This window comes from Aquarana catesbeiana, linkage group LG08 (assembly GCF_042186555.1).
Source record: "Aquarana catesbeiana isolate 2022-GZ linkage group LG08, ASM4218655v1, whole genome shotgun sequence".
Lineage (NCBI taxonomy): Eukaryota > Metazoa > Chordata > Amphibia > Anura > Ranidae > Aquarana > Aquarana catesbeiana.
The window spans coordinates 2,724,626-2,749,727 of record NC_133331.1 but is presented as its reverse complement, the minus strand read 5'-3'; the positions used below and the strand labels follow the sequence as shown (position 1 = coordinate 2,749,727).

Here is a 25,102-nt window from a genome sequence, read left to right as displayed (position 1 = left end):
CACATTCCACTTAGGCTGGCCATAGATGGAACAACATTTGGCTGGTTAAGGAGCAGCTGCTGGTCATGGGATGGAAGGAAATTTGGCTGGTTGGATAGGGACCGGCTGCTGGCCATGGATGGAAGGAAATTTGGCTGGTTGGGTGGAAAAGGCAGCTGGCCATGGATGGAAGGAAATTTGGCTGGTTGGGTGGAAAAGGCAGCTGGCCATGGATGGAAGGAAATTTGGCTGGTTGGATAGGGACCGGCTGCTGGCCATGGATGGAAGTAAATTTGGCTGGTTGGGTAGGGACCGGGCTGCTAGCCATGGATGGAAGTAAATTTGGCTGGTTGGGTAGGGACCGGCTGCTGGCCATGGATGGAGGGAAATTTGGCTGGTTGGGCAAGGACGGGCTGCTGGCCATGGATGGAAGGAAATTTGGCTGGTTGGGCAAGGACGGGCTGCTGGCCATGGATGGAAGGAAATTTGGCTGGTTGGGTAGGGACCGGCAGCTGGCCATGGATGGAAGGAAATTTGGCTGGTTGGATAGGGACCGGCTGCTGGCCATGGATGGAAGTAAATTTGGCTGGTTGGATAGGGACCGGCTGCTGGCCATGGATGGAAGGAAATTTGGCTGGTTGGATAGGGACCAGCTGCTGGCCATGGATGGAAGGAAATTTGGCTGGTTGGATAGGGACCGGCTGCTGGCCATGGATGGAAGGAAATTTGGCTGGTTGGGTAGGGACCGGCTGCTAGCCATGGACGGAAGGAAATGTGGCTGGTTGGTTAAGAACAGTCTAAATTTTGATTAGAGTGCGGCCATCCCCATTTGACATAATTCGATTGCTTGTGTGAATAGAAGATTCGATTAATTTTTCTGTTCAGATCTTTGAACCCGACCTGTCTATGGCTAGCTTTAGCCTAGGGGTATTTAATAAAAAAAAAAAAAAAAGGCAGCACAAGGAAAACAAGACAGGGTCCTTGCATTTCATCTAAAGTGTCCCTTGTGCTGGTGCCAGCTGTCATAGTTGAACTCCTCAGTCTGTGCCAACTATGCCCACCTTTTTAGCCCTGCTCTAAAGTACAACAAAAGGCGTAAAACTTAGTTTTGAATAGAGTGAAGAGAGATTAGAATACCCATTAGAGGTCTTTTTTTACCTCTGACCCCCCCCCCCCCCCCCCCCCCGGTTTGCTGTAATCCTTAAAAGTGGAAGCAAAGCCAACATTTTGGGTTTTCCCCAGAATAGCGATTGAGGGGAAAAGGATTCCATTGGGAATGCGCACCAACAAAAGATTTCCTCACTTCCTGTTTTGGCTATGGGACAGGAAGTAAAAGGTACATTTTGTTAATGGCACACAGATGGCAAAAGGAAATCTTGCAGGGGTTATAATCCTCTCTTACTCTACCAAGAAAAAGCTTTTGGCTATAGTTCTACTTTAATGAAAAGCTATGAATGGAGGAGGGGGAAGTGAATGAAAAGGTCCGCCTCATCCATTCATGGAAAACTATAGAACAGCCTCTATGAAACAGTGAAAAATATCATTCTGGTAACATTATTGACAAGTACAATGAAAGTATTAAAGTGATTGTAAAAGGCAGAAGATGCATTCTATGCATTAAGATGAAAAAAAGCCTTCTGTGTGCAGCAGCCCCCTCAGCCCCTCCCCCAATACTTACCTGAGCCCCATCTAGATCCAGTGATGTTCCAGCAGTGTCTTGGCTGCCTGGGACTCTCCCTCATTGGCTGGGACCGCAGTGCCACGCCATTGGCTCTCACTGCTGTCAAAGTCAGCCGGCCAATGAGGGGAGAGCGGCTGGGGCCCATGTCAAGGCTCTGTGTAAATGGACACAGGGAGCTGCGTCTCAGGTGTCCCCATAGCAAGCTGGAGGGGCCAAAAGCACAGAAGGGGGACCCCAGAAGAGGAGAATCAGGGCTGCTCTGTGCAGATCCATTACAGAGCCGGGAAGTATAGCAGGTTTGGTTTTTTGTTAAAAATAACGAGAACCTTTACAATCACTGATGACGAGAACGTCTTTATTTCACCGGCCTTTTACATTTTTATCCACATTTACATATAGACCAAGATTTTTAAGTAAAGGTGACAATTACAGGGTTGTAACTGATCAGAAAACGGATTAAAATTAAACCACTTGAAAGTTCAAGCTAGAGTGCAGTTTAAAAAGTTGCCTAAAGAGGAACTGCAGTCTGCTTACATTCATTTGTAATAAAAACCATCTTTGCCATTCTGAAGCTTCCCTCCAACCACTTTGCATATTATTTTATATATACTGGGATTCTGTACTTGCCAAACATGCTGCAGAAATCTCCCTCCACTGAATCTGGCTGCAGCCATCATAACTGTGGGCAGCAGAAGCTGCTGCCTGTTCACTTCCTGGATTTACAGGAGGCACACCTCCAGCTCTCATTGGCCCTCTTATGACTCACCCCCCGCCCCTCCTAGCAGACTCAGGAGAGAGAGAGCGCGAGCTGTGCATGATGTCATAAGCCTAGGCTAATGACCAGACAGGAAACAGGAAGTGGGCTGTATAAGGGCTCATTTACACTTGCTTTGGCTTCAACAAGGGTTCGGACAGGCTTTGTTAAAGCTCCCTGAAGGTCATTCAAAGCTCCTGTCACTAAATAAAATGGTTAGCTTACAGTCCTGTTTACACCTTGCTTTGGCTTCAAAAATTATACCCCATGTAGCTTCAAAGCCTCCATAGAAGTCCATGGTAAAGTGTGCTTGAAGCCCCACCAAAGCAAGGTGTAAACAAGACTGTAAGATATCCATTGTATTTAGTGACAGGAGCTTTGACTGGCATTCAGAGAGTTTTAACAAAGCCTGTCCGAAGCAACTTGTAAACAAGCCCTAAGGGATTTACAGGCAGGAAAAAAAAAGGGGGGGGGGGGGGGGGGGGGGGGGGGGGAACTGAAGGACCCCTGACCTATTTTTTTAACATATAGGTAAGCCTATACTAAGGCTTACCTATATGTACCTTGTAGTGCGCCGATGTCATCAGCGCATGCGTAGTGAAGAAACGGCCCTTGTGACGTTTCTTCCCCAGCGTGTGCCGTGACTAGCGGCTCCGGCCAGTCACAGAGCTGGGAGTTTACGGCCTCAGCAGGAAGAGGGGTGAAGATGGAGGCTTCCAGCAGCAGGGACATCGCTGGGCTTCCTTTGCATACTAGCCCATTACGCTTTTACTTTGCAGAGGAATATAGAGCAGTGATCATCGACTCCTGTCCTCAGGACCCACCAACAGGCCAGGTCTGCAAGATAACTGAGATCCATCACAGGTGATATCATTTGCTGCTCAGTGATTGTATTCTAGTCTGCATCTCCCCCCAAGGTAATACATAAAACCTGGCCCGTTAGGCTCGATTCACATCTATGCATATTGCTTTTGAGCGTTTTTGGGGTTTGTTTTGTGATGCTTGCCAAGTTTTTGAGCAGCGTTTTGCGTTTTTTTTTACAGTTTTTTTTAGACTGTATACAGTTTTTTTTTTTTTAAAAGCCAAAAACGCTGCACTTGGGTTTTTGATGCTGGTCCATTGAATTCTATCACATGCAAAACACTGCATTTTGCATGAAAAAAAGTCCCTGACCCTTTCCAAAAATGCAGAGGTACAAAAAGGCATTGATGTGAACATGTTCCATAGGAACCCATGTTAAAAAATTCCCATGCATTTCTGCAAAATGCATCAAAAAACGCGCTAGTGTGAATGGAGCCTTAGTGGGCCCTGAGGACAGAGTTGATGACCGATAAAGGAAGTAAACCCTGATGGGTTTTATATCCTCTAACCCCTTCCTGTTGACCGTACGCATATATGTGGCCTCAGGAAAGTAGGCCCTTATCTGTGGGGCCACATATATGCATTCCTCTTTGTGCTGGGACAGAGATTGGGCTCTCGATGAGAGCCCCCGCATCTTGTACTAACAATCAGGACCTGGGTCTCTCAGTTCCGGGTCGATGGGCGGCTCATGGTGGCCAATGTGAGAGCCACTGTGTTTACTTCCTCTTCTGACTGCCAAGGGGGGGGGGGGGGAGTAAACAAGTGTGAACACACAATATTTGCAGAAGGAAATGTTTGCACAGGGGCTAGCACTTCCGCCTACCAGCACTGGGGTCGTTGGTTTAAATCCCAATTGCCTGGGTTTCCTCTGGGTACTCAGATTTCCTCCCACATGCCAGAGGCATGCTGAGAAGTTAGATGGCTCACGTCTGAAGTGTAAGCTCCTTGAGGGCAGAGACCGATATACATACCATACTTACAGCGCAGTGCAAATGGACAGCACTATTAAAAAAAAAAGTACCTGTAACAAATAAAACGAGACTACAAAGCACTGTACCCGTGTCCTTGTGTGCAACGCCCAGAACTGTGCCACACATGCTCATAAAGTCTGTGAAAATGAATGCAGATCATAGGGAAAAAAAAACAAGACAAATGGGAGAGAGTCAGAGATGCTCTGTACGTTGTGAACCAATCACAGGGATCACAAGGATAAAACACGAGCTGTAAGGCTCGGTTCACACTGGGGCGACTTGTCAGGCGACCTAGTCGCCTGACAAGTCGCCTCCCGTTCTGTGCTATGGAACCGTTCTAATTGGAGCGACGCAAGTCGCTCCGACTTAGAAAAAGGTTCCTGTATTACTTTGGGGGCGACTTGGGGCGACTTGCATAGACTTCTATGCAGAAGTCGTCTCGCAAGTCGCCCCGCAGTCGTTTGCAGGTCGCCTCGCTGAGGCGACCTGCAAGTCGTGCCGCCCATGTGTGAACCGAGCCTAAAGAGAAAGGCAGCAAATGCAACTAATCCGAATGATTGTCAGGGAAACAGACACACCCACTTTTCATCATGCCAACCTTAAACTTTTTTTTTTTTAACAAAGTTTTTTATTGAATAAAAGCATAAAGAATAAACAATCGAAACAGTGTGCAGTGGTCATAGTGTACAATATACATTGAGGTAGAGGTTACATATCCAACATTAAATCCCTTATATAATCATTAGGAGTGAATCCAGGGGGATGATGGTGGGGGGAATAGATAGATGAATAGATAATAGTCTGATTACTTTCACTCTACAACAATAGCATCACTTCTTGAGGGGTAGAACGACAGCATCAACATCACCCACGTTATGATTAGGCACTATAGATTTATAAGTGGGAGTCACCGTCCTTCGCATGGGCACATACGGAGTTCGGTAAAGTGGCATGGGGTGTTGTTCCAGGAAGGGTCCCAGTGCGGACAGGAGAAAGGGGGGGGGGGGGGGGAATATCAGTGTAGTGAAATGTCATGATATAGTAGGCAGTGTAACCATTTCATGGTTTTTAGCGTGTTTAAGGTCAGTGTCATCACTATTACAGCGTCAAGTTGAAGGTTGTTGTTCCTGACAATTGATTCCCTATTCTAAGGCCAGGTGCTCCTCACATACCCAGGGGTCCCAAATTTTTTCGAATTTCTTAGGGCAATTACGACCAAGATATGTTAACTTATACATCGGAAGGTCATTATTAATGAGGTTTTCCAGAGAGACTTATTGATGAGGGAACAGAACCCTTCCAATGTAACAAAATCGCCTTCCTGGCATAGAAAGCTGCGTAAAATATAAACAGCTTTTTAGCCCGGGGAGCATCCAATGTGTCTACCATTCCAAGCAGCAGGGGTATCGGGTCACAGGGAACTTTTAGTTTGCCAACTCGATTTATCGCATTAATTACCCCTTTCCAGAAAGTATAAGTATATATATATATATATATATATATATATATATATATATATATATATATATATATATATATATATATATATATATATATATATATATATATATATATATCTCTATCTATATCTATATCTCTATATCTCTATATCTCGGCATGACCAAACCACATGGAAGAAGGGGCCCTCCTCTGCTGTACATTTGGTACACACCAGATTATTAGTAGGGGTGCAACGGATCGTTGCCGATCTGTACGGATCACTCTCCGCGGATCGGCACACCCGCGGAGCACTCTGCGGCCTCAGCCATAGGTAAGGCCGCGGCTTCGGCCTAGCTCCGGCCATCTTGGTACACCCAGAAGCGGCCGCTGTCTCGACAGGAAGTGATGTTTCGTCGCCATCTTGCTACACCCCACACTCCTGCACAGTACAATAATGATAGAGTGAGAAGGGGGCAAGCGGACATCTTGTTACACCCACCAGAGTTTTAGATTTCAAAGCTATTTTCAACACAAAACCGAGCTTATATGCACAAATACTGTATTTATACATATAAGCTCGGTTTTGTGTTGAAAATAGCTTTCAAATCTAAAACTCCGGTGGGTGTAACAAGATTTGTGTGTTTTTTTTTTTTTTTTTTTGCTGATCCGAAAATGATCCGATCCGTGACTCTGATCCGAGGATCGATCCGATCCGTGAGATTTTTGATCTGTTGCACCCCTAATTATTAGTGGAGTATATTTTGGCTAAACACTGAGGGAAGAAGTAGGCCCTGTGCAAGAATTTTAGTTGAATGAATCTGTCTCTGGCAGATATCAGAGGGAGATATTGCTGAATACCCTCCTCCCAATCATCATCATCATCAGCCAACAGGGGTATATCTGTCTGCCAGACCGAGAACAATTGCGAGACCTTAGAAGTGTCCAGACCTGCTAGAGCCGTGTATAAATTAGATAAGATTCTCTTTTCACCTTCCTCGCTCAGTAACCGTTCAATCCCAGTGGTTCCAAGCACTGGTGGCGTGAGGAACTGGGAGTGATACGCGTGCCGTAGTTGCAAGTATCTGAAGAACATGTTGGGTAGCCCTTTTTGCTGCTTTAAAATGTCAAAGGGAAGTAGGCCATCCTGCGACACTATGTCCGCCACGGTGGTTATTCCATAGCGGGCCTATATCGCCGGATCCGGGATAGTTTGAAAGTGTGGCAAACGCGGGTTCCCCCACAACGGTGTGCGGGGGGGGACGGTCAGCTGTCCACACCCCTGATCCTGCCTCTAACATTTTCTCAAACCTTCAGGGTGGTCTTCATCGAGGGAGTAACATTAGGGTTAGATCTGGGCCCTCCATGAATCAGATTTCTCAGTTCTGAGTAGGAGCCCAGCAAAGCCGCCTCCAGGGTGGGGGCAGGGTTCGCTGGCTCCTCAGACAGCCACCAACGCAGGGTGACCAGCACCGCAGCCCAGTATTACTTTAACATGGTAGAGCAAGTCCCCCAAGCGAAAGAGGTAGCTGCAGAGTAGTTTTGGAAATTTTAGGTATGCTACTATTCCAGACAAATGCAGCGATTATGGTGTCAAGTTAAAAAAAAAAAAAAAAAAAAAAAAAAAAAAGTGTATTTGGTATGTGTACCGGTGTCTGTCTAAAAATGTAGAGACATTTAGGCAATATGGACATCTTAAATCAGGTTGACTCTACATACTGGGGTCAGGGGTAGCGTTTTCCAAATAGCGCATCTCTGAGTCAGCATAGACATTATGGGGGACAAGTTAAGAGGAATAAACTGTCAAGTCTGTATCTCTATCCCTAAATATCTAAATTGTGAGACTTTTTTTTTTTTTTTTTTTAAAAGGGAGTGTTGGCTGGTATCGAGGCTTCCCCTGGGTGTACCGATTTACTTCAGTTAATGCAGATGCCAGAGAACCCCCCAAAAATATTGATAAGAGACAAGGCAGCCCCCAGAGAGTCATTGGTATTCTTAAGGTATAGTAGGGTGTCATCTGCATATAGGGATATTTTTCCGTGTACCGAGCCCATCATGATACTGTTAACTAAAGGAGAGGATCGAAGGAGAATTGCCATCGGCTCTATGGCCAGGGCGAAAAGGGCAGGGGAAAATGGGCAGCCCTGTCCGGTACCTCTATGCAGATAGAAGGGTGGCGATATTGTCATCCCCGTACGCACTCTGGCCCGCGGAGATTTATAGAGGGTTTGCACCCAGGATATAAATTTAGGGCCAAGACCAAATCGACGCAGGACCTCCCACAGATAACTCCATTCCACGGAATCTAATGCTTTCTCAGCATCCAGGGAGGCCACTGCGTCGAATTCTGTCAAACATTCCTTAGCACCTATAACCGTGTACAGTCTACGAAGATTAATGTCTGTCCCCTTACCCGGCATAAAACCAGTTTGGTCTTCATGAATCAAAGTATGTACGACTTCATTAAGTCTTTTAGCTAAAATCTTGGTAAGTATCTTGGCGTCTGCATTAAGTAGGGAGATGGGACGGTAAGAGGTGCAAAGATCAGGATCCTTGCCTGGCTTAGGAATGACCACTGATTGCCTCTGCCATAGATGGCGGGAGGGTGGAGTCCTTCAGGGTCCCCATGATCATCTCGTGCACTCTGGGTATTAATTGTTTCCCGTGTTGTTTGTAAAATTCAGGGGGGGAAGGCCATCCGAGCCCAGAGTCTTCCCTGCCTGAAGTTCACCTATGGCCTGTTTCACCTCTTCTACAGAGATGGGTCTGTCTAAGTGGTCTTGGGCCTCTTCACTAAGTGTAGGGAAGGCGAGTTGGTCAAGGAAGGAGTCCAGCTCCCTCTCAGAGTAGCCTGCCTTAGAGGAGTACAGAGATTTGTAGTATGACGCAAAACAGGCATTGATGGCAACCGGATCATTTACCAGAGTCTCATCTTCAGCCCTAATATGGGCAATAGTACTCGTTGGTTGCTGCTCCCTCGCCAACAGGTGCCCTGTTTTTTCCCCCCTGTTCAAAAATGCGCTGTGTCTGTGTTAGCCAGTGCCCCACCAATAGCCAGTCGCTTGCTCTGGGGACACGCCCTCTCCTGAGCCATGCTCTGAATGAATGAGTGATTTGTAAAGCACGGCAAATGCGAACTGAATCGCCTCAAGGCGTTAGATGTATTCTCTGTAGTCCGCTGCTAGAAAAGGAAGGTCTTAAGTATTTTCCTGAAGGCCTGGTGGTTTTCTTCCATGCGGAGGTTGGTTGGGAGAGCATTCCATAGTCGAGGTCCTTGGACTGCAAATCTTCGTTCTCCCTTTGCTTTGTAGTGGAATTTGGGAATGATGAGGAGGTTTTGGTTGGCTGATCGAAGACTGCGATTCGGTGTGTAGTGTTTTATTTTCTCCCGGAGATATAGCGGAGCATTTCCTTGTATACATTTGTGGGTGAGGCAGAGGGTCTTGAATGTGATCCGATTCTTCACAGTTAGCCAGTGTAGGCTCTTTAGGGATGGGAGATGGATTCCCAGGGCTTTTTTCCTGTTAACAGTCTTGCCGCCGTGTTTTGGATGAGTTGGAAGCGACGCAAGCTGATATTGTGGTAGTCCTACGTAGAGCGAGTTTGCGTAGTCGAGTCGGGAATTGATGATTGTTCCCAAAACTGCCGCTTTGTCTTCTTCTGGGATGAAGGGGATGAGTCTGTGAAGCAGGCAGAGGAGATGGTGGGATCCGCTCACCACTGATCCTATTTGTGCATCCATTGTCATTCCTGAGTCAAAGATAACTCCGAGACTCTTGGCTTTGGTGCTTGGAGAGATGGTCTGTCCGAGGATGGAGGGAGGTGTCCACGGGGTCTTAGTTTTGGAATTTTTGTTGGCTTGCAGGAGAAGAAGTTCGGTTTTTGATCCGTTGAGTTTAAGGGAGCTACTGGTCATCCAGTCATCTATTAAAGTGAGGCATTTCTGTAATTGCTGTTGAAGATCTTTTTGTCCGTTGATGCGGAGGTAGAGTTGGGTGTCGTCTGCGTATGAGTGGAAGCTGAGGTCGGTTTTTCTGATGATATTGGAGGAGTGGGCGGATGTAGATGTTAAATAGCACTGGTGACAAGGGTGAGCCCTGAGGGACTCCACAGGAGACTGCCCGAGATTCCGAGGTGAATGCTCCTAGTTTCACTGTCTGGGAGCGATTCTCTAAGAAGGATGTAAACCATTTTAGGGCAGAATCTGTAGCTCCTGCAACTTCTGAGAGGCGGACAAGTAAAGTATTGTGGTCTACTGTATCGAATGCTGCACTGAGGTCTAACAGTACCAGGAGACTCGGTTCTCCCTCAGCTCTGAGTCTTATAAGAGAAAGCAGCGCCTCTGCCACCCCCTGCTCTCTACCAATTGGCTCACTGGCTGTGATTGACAGTAGCAGGAGCCAATGGCTTACACTACTACTTCAGCCAATGAGAAATAAGAGACCTGGAAGAAGCTCAGCTCTTGTGCCCATCAGTGGGTTGAGAGGGAGCTCAGGGGCCGCTGCACACAGGTTTTTTTTACCGTTGTGTATAGAATGCATGACGGTAAAACACCTACAGCCTTTCAGGGCTACCCATTCCAGGTCTGCTTACCACAGCAGAAATTGGCAAGTTATCACACTTTGAATGACAATTGTGGGGTCATAAAACACTGTACCCAGATGACTTTATTAACCACACACACACACACAAATAGAGCTCTTTTGGTGGTATGTAACCACTTCAATAACAGGCACTTCCCCGCCCCCCCCCCCGCCCCCCCCCCCCTTCCTGCCAGGACAAATTCAGCGCTGTCGCACTTTGAATGACAATTACACAATCATGCAACACTGTACTTACACTAAATTTTTAAAATTTTCTTCTCACAAATAGAGCTTTCTTTTGGTGGCATTTGATCACCTCTGTGGTTTGAATTTTTTGCACTAAACAAAGAATACATTTTGAAAAACACAAAAAAAAGACTGAAGGGCACTGATAGGCGGCATTACTGAGTAGCATCTGAAGGGAACTGATTGGCACTTATGGTCACTGACAGGCGTTGCGGGGCACCTCTGATGGGGGCTGCACTGATAATCAATGTGCTGATTATTAGTGCAGACCCCCCCCCCCCCCCGACAGGGAGAGCCACCGATCGACTGTCAGCGTGAACCGAGGAAAGCCATTCACAGACACTTCCTGGCTCACGCGATGATCAGCTGTGATTGATCGCGTGACAAAAAACCTCAGAGGCCCCATACCACAATCGGAGTTGCAGTGTGTCAGACGGACACAGCACCTCCGATCGCCATGCTGCGCGTCCCAGCTGGTTATCCCGATCACGTCCGATCAGAATAACTAAAGCACTTTGCTGACGTCATATTGCTATATGGCCGGGGGGGGGGAATAGGAGCGGTTAATCACCTTTGTGGTTTTTGCTAAACGAAAAAGACCAAAAAAAAAAAGTGTTGGGAAAAAAAAAAAAAAGTCATAGTTTGCAAAATTTTATAACAGGTAGGAGACACTGATGAGGTGGCACTGGTGGGCACTGATGGGACCACACTGAACATTGTACCCGGTTAGCGCCTCTTCTCCCCTCCTCATTGCTGTCAGCGTGAGGAAAGAAATACCAATTACTGGTTTGTGTTCACGTCGCGATCAGCTGTCATTGGACACAGCTAATCATGTGGTAAAGGGCTGCTGCGACTGGTCTTTACCCCCAATCGGTGATCAATGAAGGACGCAGAGCGCAGGCAGTGCAATTACAGGACGTCCATGGACGCCCCTCCCAGCAAAGTAAGCCTGTAGCAGTCTTTTGGATATAGTTCGGGCGGGAAGTAGTTACAAACTTTTTTTCACTCTTACCTATAGGTAGTGGAAACATCTCCTAAACGAGCGTGTAGTAGTGGTAGTACGCCGATGTTGTCGTCGGCGCATGCGCTGTGACGAAAAGGACCCCCATGTCGTTTCTTCCCCAGCGTGTGCCGTGACTGATAGCACACGCGCGGGACAAACGTCACGCGGCTTTGGCCAGTCAGAGCCAGAGTCTGCGGCCCCAAAAGGAAGAGGGGTGAAGGTGGACGCAGCCTGCATAAGGGACAGTGCGGGCTTAGTTTGCAGGCAAGTGTCACATAATGGGCTAGTATGCATTGCATACTAGCCCATTATGCTTTTAATTTGCAGGGAGCAAAAGAGGAAGTAAAACCCATCAGGGTTTACTTGCTCTTTAAGCATCACATTTCCTGTACTTACTCAGCGTATCATTGGAGCGTTTTACAGCCACTCCCAGGAGGTGCGATAACGCCTCCCACAGCGGCTTGTTCTTCAGAGCTCCTATACTCGGATTTTCCATCATCTTGTAGCAGCAGCCGGTTACCATGCTGAGGAGAAAAAAAAACAAAAACACACCCCAAACAGGTCAGATAGATGAAAGGCAAATCATTTCACTCAGATTTCTAGCTGATGTCATAAATTTTGCCATCAGATTACCAAAGATATATGTGCTCACATCTCCCCTTCACCCATTGGTGGGTGATGACCTCCACCCTGCCCCCTTATTGGTCCCCGCACTTCCTGTAGGTCCCCTCAGTCTCTGCACACTCTGACTTCGGAGGGCAGGATTGGATGAGACAGACCCCCGATTAAACTGCTGTAGGTCTGGCCTTACAGCGGCAGCGAGTTACTTCTCCACAGCCACCAAGATTACAGACCGGGGGCCACGGGCAGAGACCACACCCAGAGGAAGGAGGAGTCACATTTGCCTTTTTGTGTCATCACACGGCAGAATAGGTTAAAAGCAGGTCACTTTAAAATGGTTAATCCATAGCCCACCATACACCGCTAACAGAGGCGACATATTGGGTGATGCAGTGCCAGCGCTCTGACTGGGCACCCAATGCAAGATCTGCATACAGCACACATGCCCGCTTTTAAGTGTCCGCTGGAGAGCCGAGGGTCACTCATTACAAACAAAACATGGCAGGCATTTGCACCCTACACAACGGTCACTGTGCTAAATGGTCAGTGAACCCAAATGATCAAATCTTTCTTCTTACCAGCAATTTGGAGGGACATCCCTCTGCCATAAAAGAGGGAAAGCCGGCCATACACAATGTGAGTTGGTTCATCTGGCCGAGACTCAAACTGAGTATTTGATTTGCTCCGTATACAGCCGGCCAAAGTTCAACTTTTGCACCTATGATACAACCATATTTAGGGTGTAACCTGCAGCATGGTGCAAATGCCCCGCACCCTCCCCTGACAGCAGCTGTGGCATTTAAAATCGGCACGCCTGTGCTGGGCTCTGACTGCAGTCACGTCACTCGTTTACAGGGGGATCTGTGAAAGAATGAACTACAAGTCCAGTCTGCTGCTGCGGCAGACAGTCTTGTAGATCTCAATGGACTGTAAATGTGGTAATCAGAGCACCCAGTCCATTGAATCTTCCTCCGGCTCTGCGGCTGACAGCGTGTACAGAAGTAGGGGAAGAGTGTTGGATGAAGATTTTGCAGCAGCCCAACATTAAACACACCCATCCACTGATTGGAAGTGTAATGCTTTGCAGGCTACAAAAAAAAAAAAATTGCACTTTTTGCAAAAACATGTGCATTATACTTTTGGTTTTCCCTCTAAGGCAGTGGTTCTCAACCTTACTAGTGCTGTTGTCCCTCGATAAAATTTCCCAAGTTGTGGTGACCTCTAACAGTAAAATTATTTTCGTAGCGTGGGGTGTCAGCACACAAGGCAAGACAAGTCATTTGAGCCCCTAATGGACATTTAGCGCTCCCCGAGTCCCTTCCACTTGTACGGCATTAGAACCCCTTATGGTACATTTTAGGATGTAACACTCCTCTTTGTTCACCTGTCTTTCCCTTTTATCTCTCTATCCTAAATTTTTTTTTTTTTCCCCCCATCCCTCTCTCTAGCCGTCTTTCTTGTTCTCCTATTCTCTCTCTCTCCTTTTTTGTTCCTTCCCCTCTTTTCCTCTCCCTTCCATGTACTCTATTTTTATTCCTTCTCTTACTCCTTGGTGGGGGGTAATGGGATGAGTGGCAGTGCTGGGGGGAGTTGGGACCAGTGTCAGTGCTCTGATCAGTCTATTTAGGTGATCTTGATGAAGGTCATCTGCTGATCTGAGAACTGTAGTGGGGAACTTTTGTCATCTCTAATCCCAGGTAGTGTTACTCACTGTGTCCCTGACTTTGTGGTGTCTCGTAGCAGTGACACCTTTGCCAAAATCAAGAGATAGGGTCTCCTCCAGCCCCTCCCACTTCACATTCCTCACCAATCAGCTGACCTCTAGTCTCTGCCCTCCAGCCATGCCGTGAACTGAATGGGCGGTGCGAAGAGGCTGAGTGGGTGGTCGCGGGCTCCAGGAACACCCCAGCTGGGCGGCCACGAAAAGGCTGGAAGAGCAGCATGGGCTTCAAGAACAGCTCAGGATTCGGTGACCCCTGGCAAATTGTCATTCGACCCCCGAGGGGGTCCCGACCCCCCCCAGGTTGAGAACCACTGCTTTAAGGGGAACCTAGCCTTTACATATTTTTTTTAATGACTTCTAAGTGCAAAGATGTAGATACCCCAGATCTCTTCCGTAACATGTGGTTAGTAACTGTGGGGTTGACTTACTAAAAACTGGAGTGCGCAGAATCTGGTGCAGCTGTGCATGGGGGCCAATCAGCTTGTTCAATCAAAGAGGAACAGTCAATAGCTACAAAAACTGTATCTGCTGACTTCTAACACACACCGCCGTGATGTAATCAACTTACCCCTTCACATGGACTTGCCTCCCCAGCGCCAAAACTCAGTAGGCACCCCTCCACTGCAAAAAAATATGCCAAGGGGGCTGATGAAGGCCTCAAAGCACAACTTACCTTTTGGGTGGAGCTCCACTTTAGGCTTGGAAAAACCAAAAAAAAAAAAAAAAAACCTGGAAGCCGATTGGCTGCAGTGAACAGCACCAGATTTTGCATTCTAGTTTTAGCAAATCAACCCGTGTTTAACTAGGATACATAAACCCCCCCATCCCACGAATAAAAAGGGACGGACCTGATAAACTCCTCCTCAATCAGCGACATGCTCCATAGTCTCCGGATGTCTAGTTGGAGAAGGTGTGTGATGGTCTGCAGGACATTTTCTCGCTCCGTTTCCCAAAGGAAGCCGTCAGCTTTGGACTTTGCCTTCCTTCCCTGAGAGCAAAGAAACATTAAAAGTAAGGCTGTCAGAGAAATACAAGGGATGCCCCTGGTGAGAAACTCCTGATAATGTCTGACCCAGAGGTGGTTTGCTGGTAAGGACTTTTCTCAGCTGTATTACCGGTTCATGATTGGCTTGCTGGTACGCCGACTGTCCTTCCCAATCATTAAAAGCCAGTAGAGCCAACAAGACAGTCAGGCAACAAGCAGCTGCAGAAGGTCAGTAATGGTCGCCTCTGTGTTTCCACAACCGGTTTCCTTTAGAACACCCCCACACTGAACTGCCATAGACTGGGCAAGCCTCTTACCTTACCACTGGGCTCCACATTCCCCAACGCCGCTTTGTAAGTCTCCACCTCAAAGGCCTCAACCAAATGTACGAGGAGAAAGCAATTCATCTTCAGAGTATTGAGCTGAGTGTTCTTATCCGCCTGAGACAGCGACAGATCTTCCAGGACTGCAGGGAGCTCAGCGGCATGCTGGGAAGTGGCTGGAAGAAGATGGGATGGAAGATTTAGGCATGAACAAGGAACTCTAATCACATGTCTGGAATAAAAAGACCCGTTCACATGGTCTCTACCCCTCTTACCAGCCAATGTAGTCATTACAATCCGGCAAAAGGAATTTGTGTCTGCCTAGATTAGTCTCCAAACTGTGGCCCTTTGCCTTTATCTGCAGGGCACCCTCCCTGCCCACCCAACCAGAGATGTATGGTTTATACTCCCACTGACACCAGGAAAATTTCTACTTCCAATGGCCAGTCTGGACCCTCTACAGTCTTGAGGACAGAGAACTGGCCCTTTGTTTAGGAAGTTTGGAGACCCCTGGTCTACATGAGTCTACAATATATTAGGTTACAAGAAAGCTAGATTTCAGAACAGTCATGGACAGGTGACCTCAACATGATTATATGCTGCAAGTGTCTACATAGAAAGCATCTTGGTTCTTTAGTAAATAGAGAGGATTTCCCCAAGGTGGTCCTACACCCAAAGATTATAAAATGGAGAAGTTGTGGATTTCCAGCTTGCCATCAGATTACCAAAGACATGAGCTCACATCTCGCCCCGTTATCTCTGTCAGTGAGTGATGAGCTCTGCCCTGCCCCCTGCTGGTCACCGGCACAGTCTGTAGGTCCCCCTCGGAATCTGCACACTCTGACTTCGGAGGGCATGATTGGACGAGACAGACCCGCCATTAAGCTGCTGTAGGTCCGGCCTTACAGTGGCAGCGAGTTACTTCTCCGCAACCACCAAGATTACAGACCGGGGGGAGGGGCCACAGGCAGAGACCACACCCAGAGGAAGGAGGAGTCACATTCGCCTTGGACTCATCATGTGGCTGGAGAAATTATTTAAAGAGCTTTTGCAGATATTATCCTTGCCTACGAGGATTATATTCTCTACACAATTACATAACAAGCTTGGTGGTAAAGGGAATCACGATAAGAGACATTTGATAACAGAACACCTCCAGTAAGAGGAGAGACCTACCTTTCACAAGGAGCTCCAGCAAATCTTCTTTCATAGAGGCATCAATGGTGCGAAAATGGCTGGAAGAAAATAGGAAGTCAGAATAGGATAAACACCAAAGTATAAAATCCCCCCCCCCCCCCTAGCCTTACAGTAAACACTAGGGATGCACCAATGTCTTTTTTTTAAAGTACAAGTACTGATACTTTTCTTCAAAGTACTCGCCGATACTTTTATTTATATCATGTGACAGCGGCACTAAATTGCAGCACCGATAGGTGGCACTGATGAGGCGTGGACTGTCCGTTTCTTTTTCACAATGCTTTTTTTGGGGTGGGTGAGTGGATGGCATCAGTATTATTTTTACAATTTAACATCTATCAGCCCTGTTGGGGGGGGGTTATTGGGGAGAGATCTCCTCTTTGAGGGAAAGGGACTGAGGACACAGATTCCCCAGTCCCTTTCTCTGCGGCCTCAGCTGAACTGAAGATGAATGGAGAGGAGACAGAGGCTTCTCTCCATTCATAAACTGAAGCAGAGGAAACAGTTTACGATGCTCAGTTACGAATGGACAGTCAGTGATCATCATCGACTGCATTCAGAAAAGGAAGGAGCCAGTAAATTACATTACTGACTCCTTTCTCCGCTCTACATCCTGACAGATTCGGGGGAGAGACAGGACGACGACCGGAGGACACCATTAACCAGAGAAAAACCCAGGGAGGAGCACAAAGGACAGTCGGTGGTGATCGGTGATGCGATGGGGCTGTTACAAGCACTGATCCCCCCCCCCCCCCGTATAGCCTTTTAGTAAAGCAGCTGACAGCCGTGGGAGGGAGAGGAGGAGAAGCAGCTGTCAGCATCTTTATTGAAAGGCTATAGGGGGGGGGGGGGGGATCAGTGCTTGTAACTGCCCCCGTCTCTGCACTGATCAGCTGCGCCCCCTGCTACACTGAGGATGCCTGGCCCAGAACAAGTATCGGATCAAGCATTGGAGCATTTGCACAAGTGCCGATACTCGTACAAACGCTTGGTATATCGGGAAGGAAGAAAGAAGAAGGAAGGAAGAAGGAAGAAGGAAGAAGGAAGAAGGAAGAAGGAAGGAAGAAGGAAGAAGGAAGAAGGAAGAAGGAAGAAGGAAGAAGGAAGGAAGAAGGAAGAAGGAAGAAGGAAGAAGGAAGAAGGAAGAAGGAAGAAGGAAGAAGAAAGAAGAAAGAAGAAAGAATTCACTGGAGCGGTTCTACATCCAGAAAGTCCATAAAATACCGCCATGGATTTCTGACGCCATCAGATTAGAAGACCACCTTCAGTTTTATCTATAAAGCTTGTCTTAGTAAATAGAGGATTCCCCCAAGGTGGTCCTTCACCCAAAGTCTATAAAATAGAGAAGTTGTGGATTTCCATCAGATTACCAAAGACATGAGCTCACATCTCCCCCGTTATCTGTCAGTGAGTGATGAGCTCTGCCCTGCCCCCCCCCGGTCACCGGCACAGTCTGTAGGTCCCCCTCGGAATCTGCACACTCTGACTTCGGAGAGCAGGATTGGACGAGACAGACCCGCCATTAAGCTGCTGTAGGTCCGGCCTTACAATGGCAGTGAGTTACTTCTCCACAGCCACCAAGATTACAGACCGGGGAGGGGCCACGGGCAGAGACCACACCCAGAGGAAGGAGGAGTCACATTCGCCTTGGACTCATCATGTGGCTGGGGAGGAAGACGCCTTCCTGCAGAAAGTTGGAGGAGATACTTACTATAGCATGCTGTACAGCGCATCAAAGTGCTGAAGGACGCACTGCGGACCCTGAGAGCGGAGAGACACTTTATAAGCTGAAAGGGAAAAAAAAAAAAAAAGTAGTGAATTAAAAACACAAAAGCAAAATTCCGGAATACATAAAATAAATCATCTAAATCTACATAGAGGAGAAAACATTCCTGAACTTCTCTTCTACTTCCAATAAAATTCCACACACTCAAGGAAGGGCAACAAACTGATACTTGAAAATCTTCATAGGTGACGCTTTAAAAAGAATTCTCAGGTAACATGTTTAGAGTTACAGAGGAGATCTAGCGCTAGAATTATCGCTCTCGATCCAACAATGCCTTACATGTGTGGTGAGATCCCCATTTACACATGTGACCCAAGTATGCTTTTCCTTCTGCGCAAAAACACAGAGGGATAGGGGCGCCTTTATTTATATCACTTTTCTTCCTAAAACAAGGAATGAAGATATCTCATGTAATAGAAATAAGAGATGACAGGTCCTCTTTATGGAGATCTCATGTAATAGAAATAAGAGATGACAGGTCCTCTTTATGGAGATCTCATGTAATAGAAATAAGAGATGACAGGTCCTCTTTATGGAGATCTCATGTAATAGAAATAAGAGATGACAGGTCCTCTTTATGGAGATCTCATGTAATAGAAATAAGAGATGACAGGTCCTCTTTATGGAGAGATCTCATGTAATAGAAATAAGAGATGACAGGTCCTCTTTATGGAGAGATCTCATGTAATAGAAATAAGAGATGACAGGTCCTCTTTATGGAGATCTCATGTAATAGAAATAAGAGATGACAGGTCCTCTTTATGGAGATCTCATGTAATAGAAATAAGAGATGACAGGTCCTCTTTATGGAGAGATCTCATGTAATAGAAATAAGAGATGACAGGTCCTCTTTATGGAGATCTCATGTAATAGAAATAAGAGATGACAGGTCCTCTTTATGGAGATCATGTAATAGAAATAAGAGATGACAGGTCCTCTTTATGGAGATCATGTAATAGAAATAAGAGATGACAGGTCCTCTTTATGGAGATCTCTCCTCTACCTTTCAAAGCAAAAGAGGGGAGCACAAAACACACAAAGATCTTACGCAAACTAAAATTAAAAAAAAAAAAAAAAAAAAAGTGTACTTCCGCCCTCAACTGGAAGTGATGTCATGACGTGGCTCCAGTCCTCCTGTATCATAGAGGTGATCAGAGATGATCTTCACTTCTACGGTCGGCTGTATGAATGATCGGATCGTTTCCCCAAGCTCACCGGCTAGAGGTCGGGATCTCCCCTCCCACTGCTTATAAAAGCGATCCAGCAGCTAAACAGCCACTTGTATCACTTTCAGGAGAAACAGAATTGTGAGCTGCCTGATCACTTCACCTATAATCCCGGCAAACCATTCGCAACACATTATATATTATACTGTATATGGTGTTCTGCCATTCACTATACAAAGGGGCACGAAGGGGGTAGAGGAGGGCACGGATCACGTGTGTGTGTGTGTGTGTGTGTGTGTGTGTGTGTGGGGGGGGGGGAACACAATGTATCGGGGGGGGGTCCTCACCGCTAAGCTGGGACGGCAGCTGCCGCACAGGCTGGACCTCCTGGACCACATACTGCCCCACCCCACCACTCTTCAGGAGGTCTCTGAAGGCCAGAGGGACGGAGAACTGTACAGACATGACGGGACCTGCAATAGAATGGAAGGAAAATGTTACATTTCTCTATGAAGACATTCTTCACTTCTACAGAGGAGTTCATCTCCCCTCCCCCAATGTACACTCACCCCTCCCCCCCACTGTACACTGACCCCTCCCCCCCACTGTACACTGACCCCTCACCCCCACCCCCCAATGTACACTGACCCCTCCCCCACTGTACACTGACCCCTCCCCCACCCCCCACTGTACACTGACCCCTCCCCCAATGTACACTGACCCCTCCCCCCCACACCCAATGTACACTCACCCCTCCCCCCCCACCCCCCAATGTACACTCACCCCTCCCCCCCACTGTACACTGACCCCTCCCCCACTGTACACTGACCCCCTCCCCCCCACACCCAATGTACACTCAACCCCCGCTACACCCCAATGTACACTCACCCCTCCCCCACCCCCCAATGTACTCACCCCTCCCCCCCCACTGTACACTGACCCCTCCCCCCACTGTACACTGACCCCTCCCCCCACTGTACACTGACCCCTCCCCCACCCCACCCCCCAATGTACACTGACCCCTCCCTAACCCCCCAATGCACACTCAACCCCCGCTACACCCCAATGTACACTCACCCATCCCCCCTCTACACCCCCCAATGTAAACTCACCCCTCCCCCGGTACATCACTCACCGGGAACCCTTCCCCCTCCCCCGGTACATCACTCACCGGGAACCCTTCCCCCTCCCCCCCCGTACATCACTCACCGGGAACCCTTCCCCCTCCCCCCCCCGTACATCACTCACCGGGAACCCTTCCCCCTCCCCCCCCCGTACATCACTCACCGGGAACCCTTCCCCCTCCCCCCCCCGTACATCACTCACCGGGAACCCTTCCCCCTCCCCCCCCCGTACATCACTCACCGGGAACCCTTCCCCCTCCCCCCCCGTACATCACTCACCGGGAACCCTTCCCCCTCCCCGTACATCACTCACCGGGAACCCTTCCCCCTCCCCCCCCGTACATCACTCACCGGGAACCCTTCCCCCCCCCCCCCCCCCCGTACATCACTCACCGGGAACCCTTCCCCCTCCCCCCCCCCCCGTACATCACTCACCGGGAACCCTTCCCCCTCCCCCCCCCCGTACATCACTCACCGGGAACCCTTCCCCCTCCCCCCCCGTACATCACTCACCGGGAACCCTTCCCCCTCCCCCCCCCCGTACATCACTCACCGGGAACCCTTCCCCCTCCCCCCCCCCGTACATCACTCACCGGGAACCCTTCCCCCTCCCCCCCCCCGTACATCACTCACCGGGAACCCTTCCCCTCCCCCCCCCGTACATCACTCACCGGGAACCCTTCCCCTCCCCCCCCCGTACATCACTCACCGGGAACCCTTCCCCCCCCCCCGTACATCACTCACCGGGAACCCTTCCCCCCCCCCCCCGTACATCACTCACCGGGAACCCTTCCCCCTCCCCCCCCGTACATCACTCACCGGGAACCCTTCCCCCTCCTCCCCCCCGTACATCACTCACCGGGAACCCTTCCCCCTCCCCCCCCGTACATCACTCACCGGGAACCCTTCCCCCTCCCGTACATCACTCACCGGGAACCCTTCCCCCTCCCGTACATCACTCACCGGGAACCCTTCCCCCTCCCCCCCCCCCGTACATCACTCACCGGGAACCCTTCCCCCTCCCCCCCCCCGTACATCACTCACCGGGAACCCTTCCCCCTCCCCCCCCCCGTACATCACTCACCGGGAACCCTTCCCCTCCCCCCCCCGTACATCACTCACCGGGAACCCTTCCCCCTCCCCCCCCCCGTACATCACTCACCGGGAACCCTTCCCCCTCCCCCCCCCCGTACATCACTCACCGGGAACCCTTCCCCCTCCCCCCCCCCGTACATCACTCACCGGGAACCCTTCCCCTCCCCCCCCCGTACATCACTCACCGGGAACCCTTCCCCCCCCCCCGTACATCACTCACCGGGAACCCTTCCCCTCCCCCCCCCCCCGTACATCACTCACCGGGAACCCTTCCCCCCCCCCGTACATCACTCACCGGGAACCCTTCCCCTCCCCCCCCCCCGTACATCACTCACCGGGAACCCTTCCCCCCCCCGTACATCACTCACCGGGAACCCCTTCCCCTCCCCCCCCCGTACATCACTCACCGGGAACCCTTCCCCTCCCCCCCCGTACATCACTCACCGGGAACCCTTCCCCTCCCCCCCCCGTACATCACTCACCGGGAACCCTTCCCCCTCCCCGTACATCACTCACCGGGAACCCTTCCCCTCCCCCCCCCGTACATCACTCACCGGGAACCCTTCCCCCCCCCCCGTACATCACTCACCGGGAACCCTTCCCCCTCCCCCCCCCGTACATCACTCACCGGGAACCCTTCCCCCCCCCCCGTACATCACTCACCGGGAACCCTTCCCCCTCCCCCCCCCCCCGTACATCACTCACCGGGAACCCTTCCCCCTCCCCCCCCGTACATCACTCACCGGGAACCCTTCCCCCTCCCCCCCCCCGTACATCACTCACCGGGAACCCTTCCCCCTCCCCCCCCCGTACATCACTCACCGGGAACCCTTCCCCCCCCCGTACATCACTCACCGGGAACCCTTCCCCTCCCCCCCCCCCGTACATCACTCACCGGGAACCCTTCCCCCCCCCGTACATCACTCACCGGGAACCCTTCCCCCTCCCCCCCCCCCCCCGTACATCACTCACCGGGAACCCTTCCCCCTCCCCCCCCCCGTACATCACTCACCGGGAACCCTTCCCCCTCCCCCCCCCCCCGTACATCACTCACCGGGAACCCTTCCCCCTCCCCCCCCGTACATCACTCACCGGGAACCCTTCCCCTCCCCCCCCCCCCGTACATCACTCACTGGGAACCCTTCCCCCTCCCCCCCCGTACATCACTCACTGGGAACCCTTCCCCCTCCCCCCCCGTACATCACTCACCGGGAACCCTTCCCCTCCCCCCCCCGTACATCACTCACCGGGAACCCTTCCTCCTCCCCTACATCACTCACCGGGAACCCTTCCCCCCCCCCCCCCCCGTACATCACTCACCGGGAACCCTTCCCCCTCCCCCCCCCCGTACATCACTCACCGGGAACCCTTCCCCCTCCCCCCCCCCGTACATCACTCACCGGGAACCCTTCCCCTCCCCCCCCGGTACACTCACCGGGAACCCTTCCCCCTACATCACTCACCGGGAACCCTTCCCCTCCCCCCCCGTACATCACTCACCGGGAACCCTTCCCCTCCCCCCCTGTACATCACTCACCGGGAACCCTTCCCCCTCCCCCCCCTGTACATCACTCACCGGGAACCCTTCCTCCTCCCCCCCCTGTACATCACTCACCGGGAACCCTTCCCCCTCCCCCCCCCGTACATCACTCACCGGGAACCCTTCCCCCTCCCCCCCCCGTACATCACTCACCGGGAACCCTTCCCCCCCCCCCCCGTACATCACTCACCGGGAACCCTTCCCCCCCCCCCCCCGTACATCACTCACCGGGAACCCTTCCCCCCCCCCCCCCGTACATCACTCACCGGGAACCCTTCCCCTCCCCCCCCCGTACATCACTCACCGGGAACCCTTCCCCCCCCCCCCCCCCCCGTACATCACTCACCGGGAACCCTTCCCCCCCCCCCCCGTACATCACTCACCGGGAACCCTTCCCCCTCCCCCCCCCGTACATCACTCACCGGGAACCCTTCCCCTCCCCCCCCCCCGTACATCACTCACCGGGAACCCTTCCCCCTCCCCCCCCCCGTACATCACTCACCGGGAACCCTTCCCCTCCCCCCCCCCCGTACATCACTCACCGGGAACCCTTCCCCCTCCCCCCCCCGTACATCACTCACCGGGAACCCTTCCCCCTACATCACTCACCGGGAACCCTTCCCCCTACATCACTCACCGGGAACCCTTCCCCTCCCCCCCGTACATCACTCACCGGGAACCCTTCCCCCCCCGTACATCACTCACCGGGAACCCTTCCCCCTCCCCCCCCCCCGTACATCACTCACCGGGAACCCTTCCCCTCCCCCCCCCGTACATCACTCACCGGGAACCCTTCCCCCTCCCCCCCCCCCATCACTCACCGGGAACCCTTCCCCCTCCCCCCCCCCATCACTCACCGGGAACCCTTCCCCTCCCCCCCCCCCATCACTCACCGGGAACCCTTCCCCCTCCCCCCCCCCCATCACTCACCGGGAACCCTTCCCCTCCCCCCCCCCGTACATCACTCACCGGGAACCCTTCCCCCTCCCCCCCCCATCACTCACCGGGAACCCTTCCCCCTCCCCCCCCCCGTACATCACTCACCGGGAACCCTTCCCCCTCCCCCCCCGTACATCACTCACCGGGAACCCTTCCCCCTCCCCCCCCCCCATCACTCACCGGGAACCCTTCCCCCTCCCCCCCCCCGTACATCACTCACCGGGAACCCTTCCCCCTCCCCCCCCCGTACATCACTCACCGGGAACCCTTCCCCCTCCCCCCCCCCGTACATCACTCACCGGGAACCCTTCCCCCTCCCCCCCCCGTACATCACTCACCGGGAACCCTTCCCCCTCCCCGTACATCACTCACCGGGAACCCTTCCCCTCCCCCCCCCCGTACATCACTCACCGGGAACCCTTCCTCCCCCCCCGTACATCACTCACCGGGAACCCTTCCCCCTCCCCCCCCCCGTACATCACTCACCGGGAACCCTTCCCCCCCCCCCCGTACATCACTCACCGGGAACCCTTCCCCCTCCCCCCCCCGTACATCACTCACCGGGAACCCTTCCCCCCCCCCCGTACATCACTCACCGGGAACCCTTCCCCTCCCCCCCCCCCGTACATCACTCACCGGGAACCCTTCCCCTCCCCCCCCCCCGTACATCACTCACCGGGAACCCTTCCCCTCCCCCCCCCCCGTACATCACTCACCGGGAACCCTTCCCCCTCCCCCCCCCGTACATCACTCACCGGGAACCCTTCCCCCCCCCCCCCCGTACATCACTCACCGGGAACCCTTCCCCCCCCCCCCGTACATCACTCACCGGGAACCCTTCCCCTCCCCCCCCCGTACATCACTCACCGGGAACCCTTCCCCCTCCCCCCCGTACATCACTCACCGGGAACCCTTCCCCTCCCCCCCCGTACATCACTCACCGGGAACCCTTCCCCCCCCCCCCGTACATCACTCACCGGGAACCCTTCCCCTCCCCCCCCCCGTACATCACTCACCGGGAACCCTTCCCCCTCCCCGTACATCACTCACCGGGAACCCTTCCCCTCCCCCCCCCCGTACATCACTCA

The 25,102-nt window shown here is 51.5% G+C and overlaps 1 protein-coding gene and 3 non-coding genes across 4 annotated transcripts; all 4 read right to left on the bottom strand.

Moving 5' to 3' along the window:
- Positions 1-11,885: 11,885 nt before the first annotated feature.
- Positions 11,886-20,468, bottom strand: LOC141105496 (condensin complex subunit 1-like). Its single transcript, XM_073595352.1, has 7 exons — positions 20,452-20,468; positions 19,664-19,789; positions 18,076-18,151; positions 16,344-16,402; positions 15,162-15,343; positions 14,708-14,847; positions 11,886-12,039 (listed from the first exon to the last, which is right to left on the bottom strand). The coding sequence occupies exons 2-7, from the start codon at positions 19,779-19,781 to the stop codon at positions 11,886-11,888; spliced, it is 729 nt and encodes a 242-aa protein (XP_073451453.1). The 5' UTR covers positions 19,782-19,789; positions 20,452-20,468.
- LOC141107007 (small nucleolar RNA U85) lies at positions 12,135-12,441 on the bottom strand. Its single transcript, XR_012235772.1, has one exon. It is a non-coding gene; the product is annotated as a small nucleolar RNA U85 (small nucleolar RNA).
- On the bottom strand, positions 15,879-16,192 carry LOC141107011 (small nucleolar RNA U85). Its single transcript, XR_012235776.1, has one exon. It is a non-coding gene; the product is annotated as a small nucleolar RNA U85 (small nucleolar RNA).
- On the bottom strand, positions 17,721-18,029 carry LOC141107006 (small nucleolar RNA U85). The gene has a single exon (XR_012235771.1). It is a non-coding gene; the product is annotated as a small nucleolar RNA U85 (small nucleolar RNA).
- Positions 20,469-25,102: the final 4,634 nt, after the last annotated feature.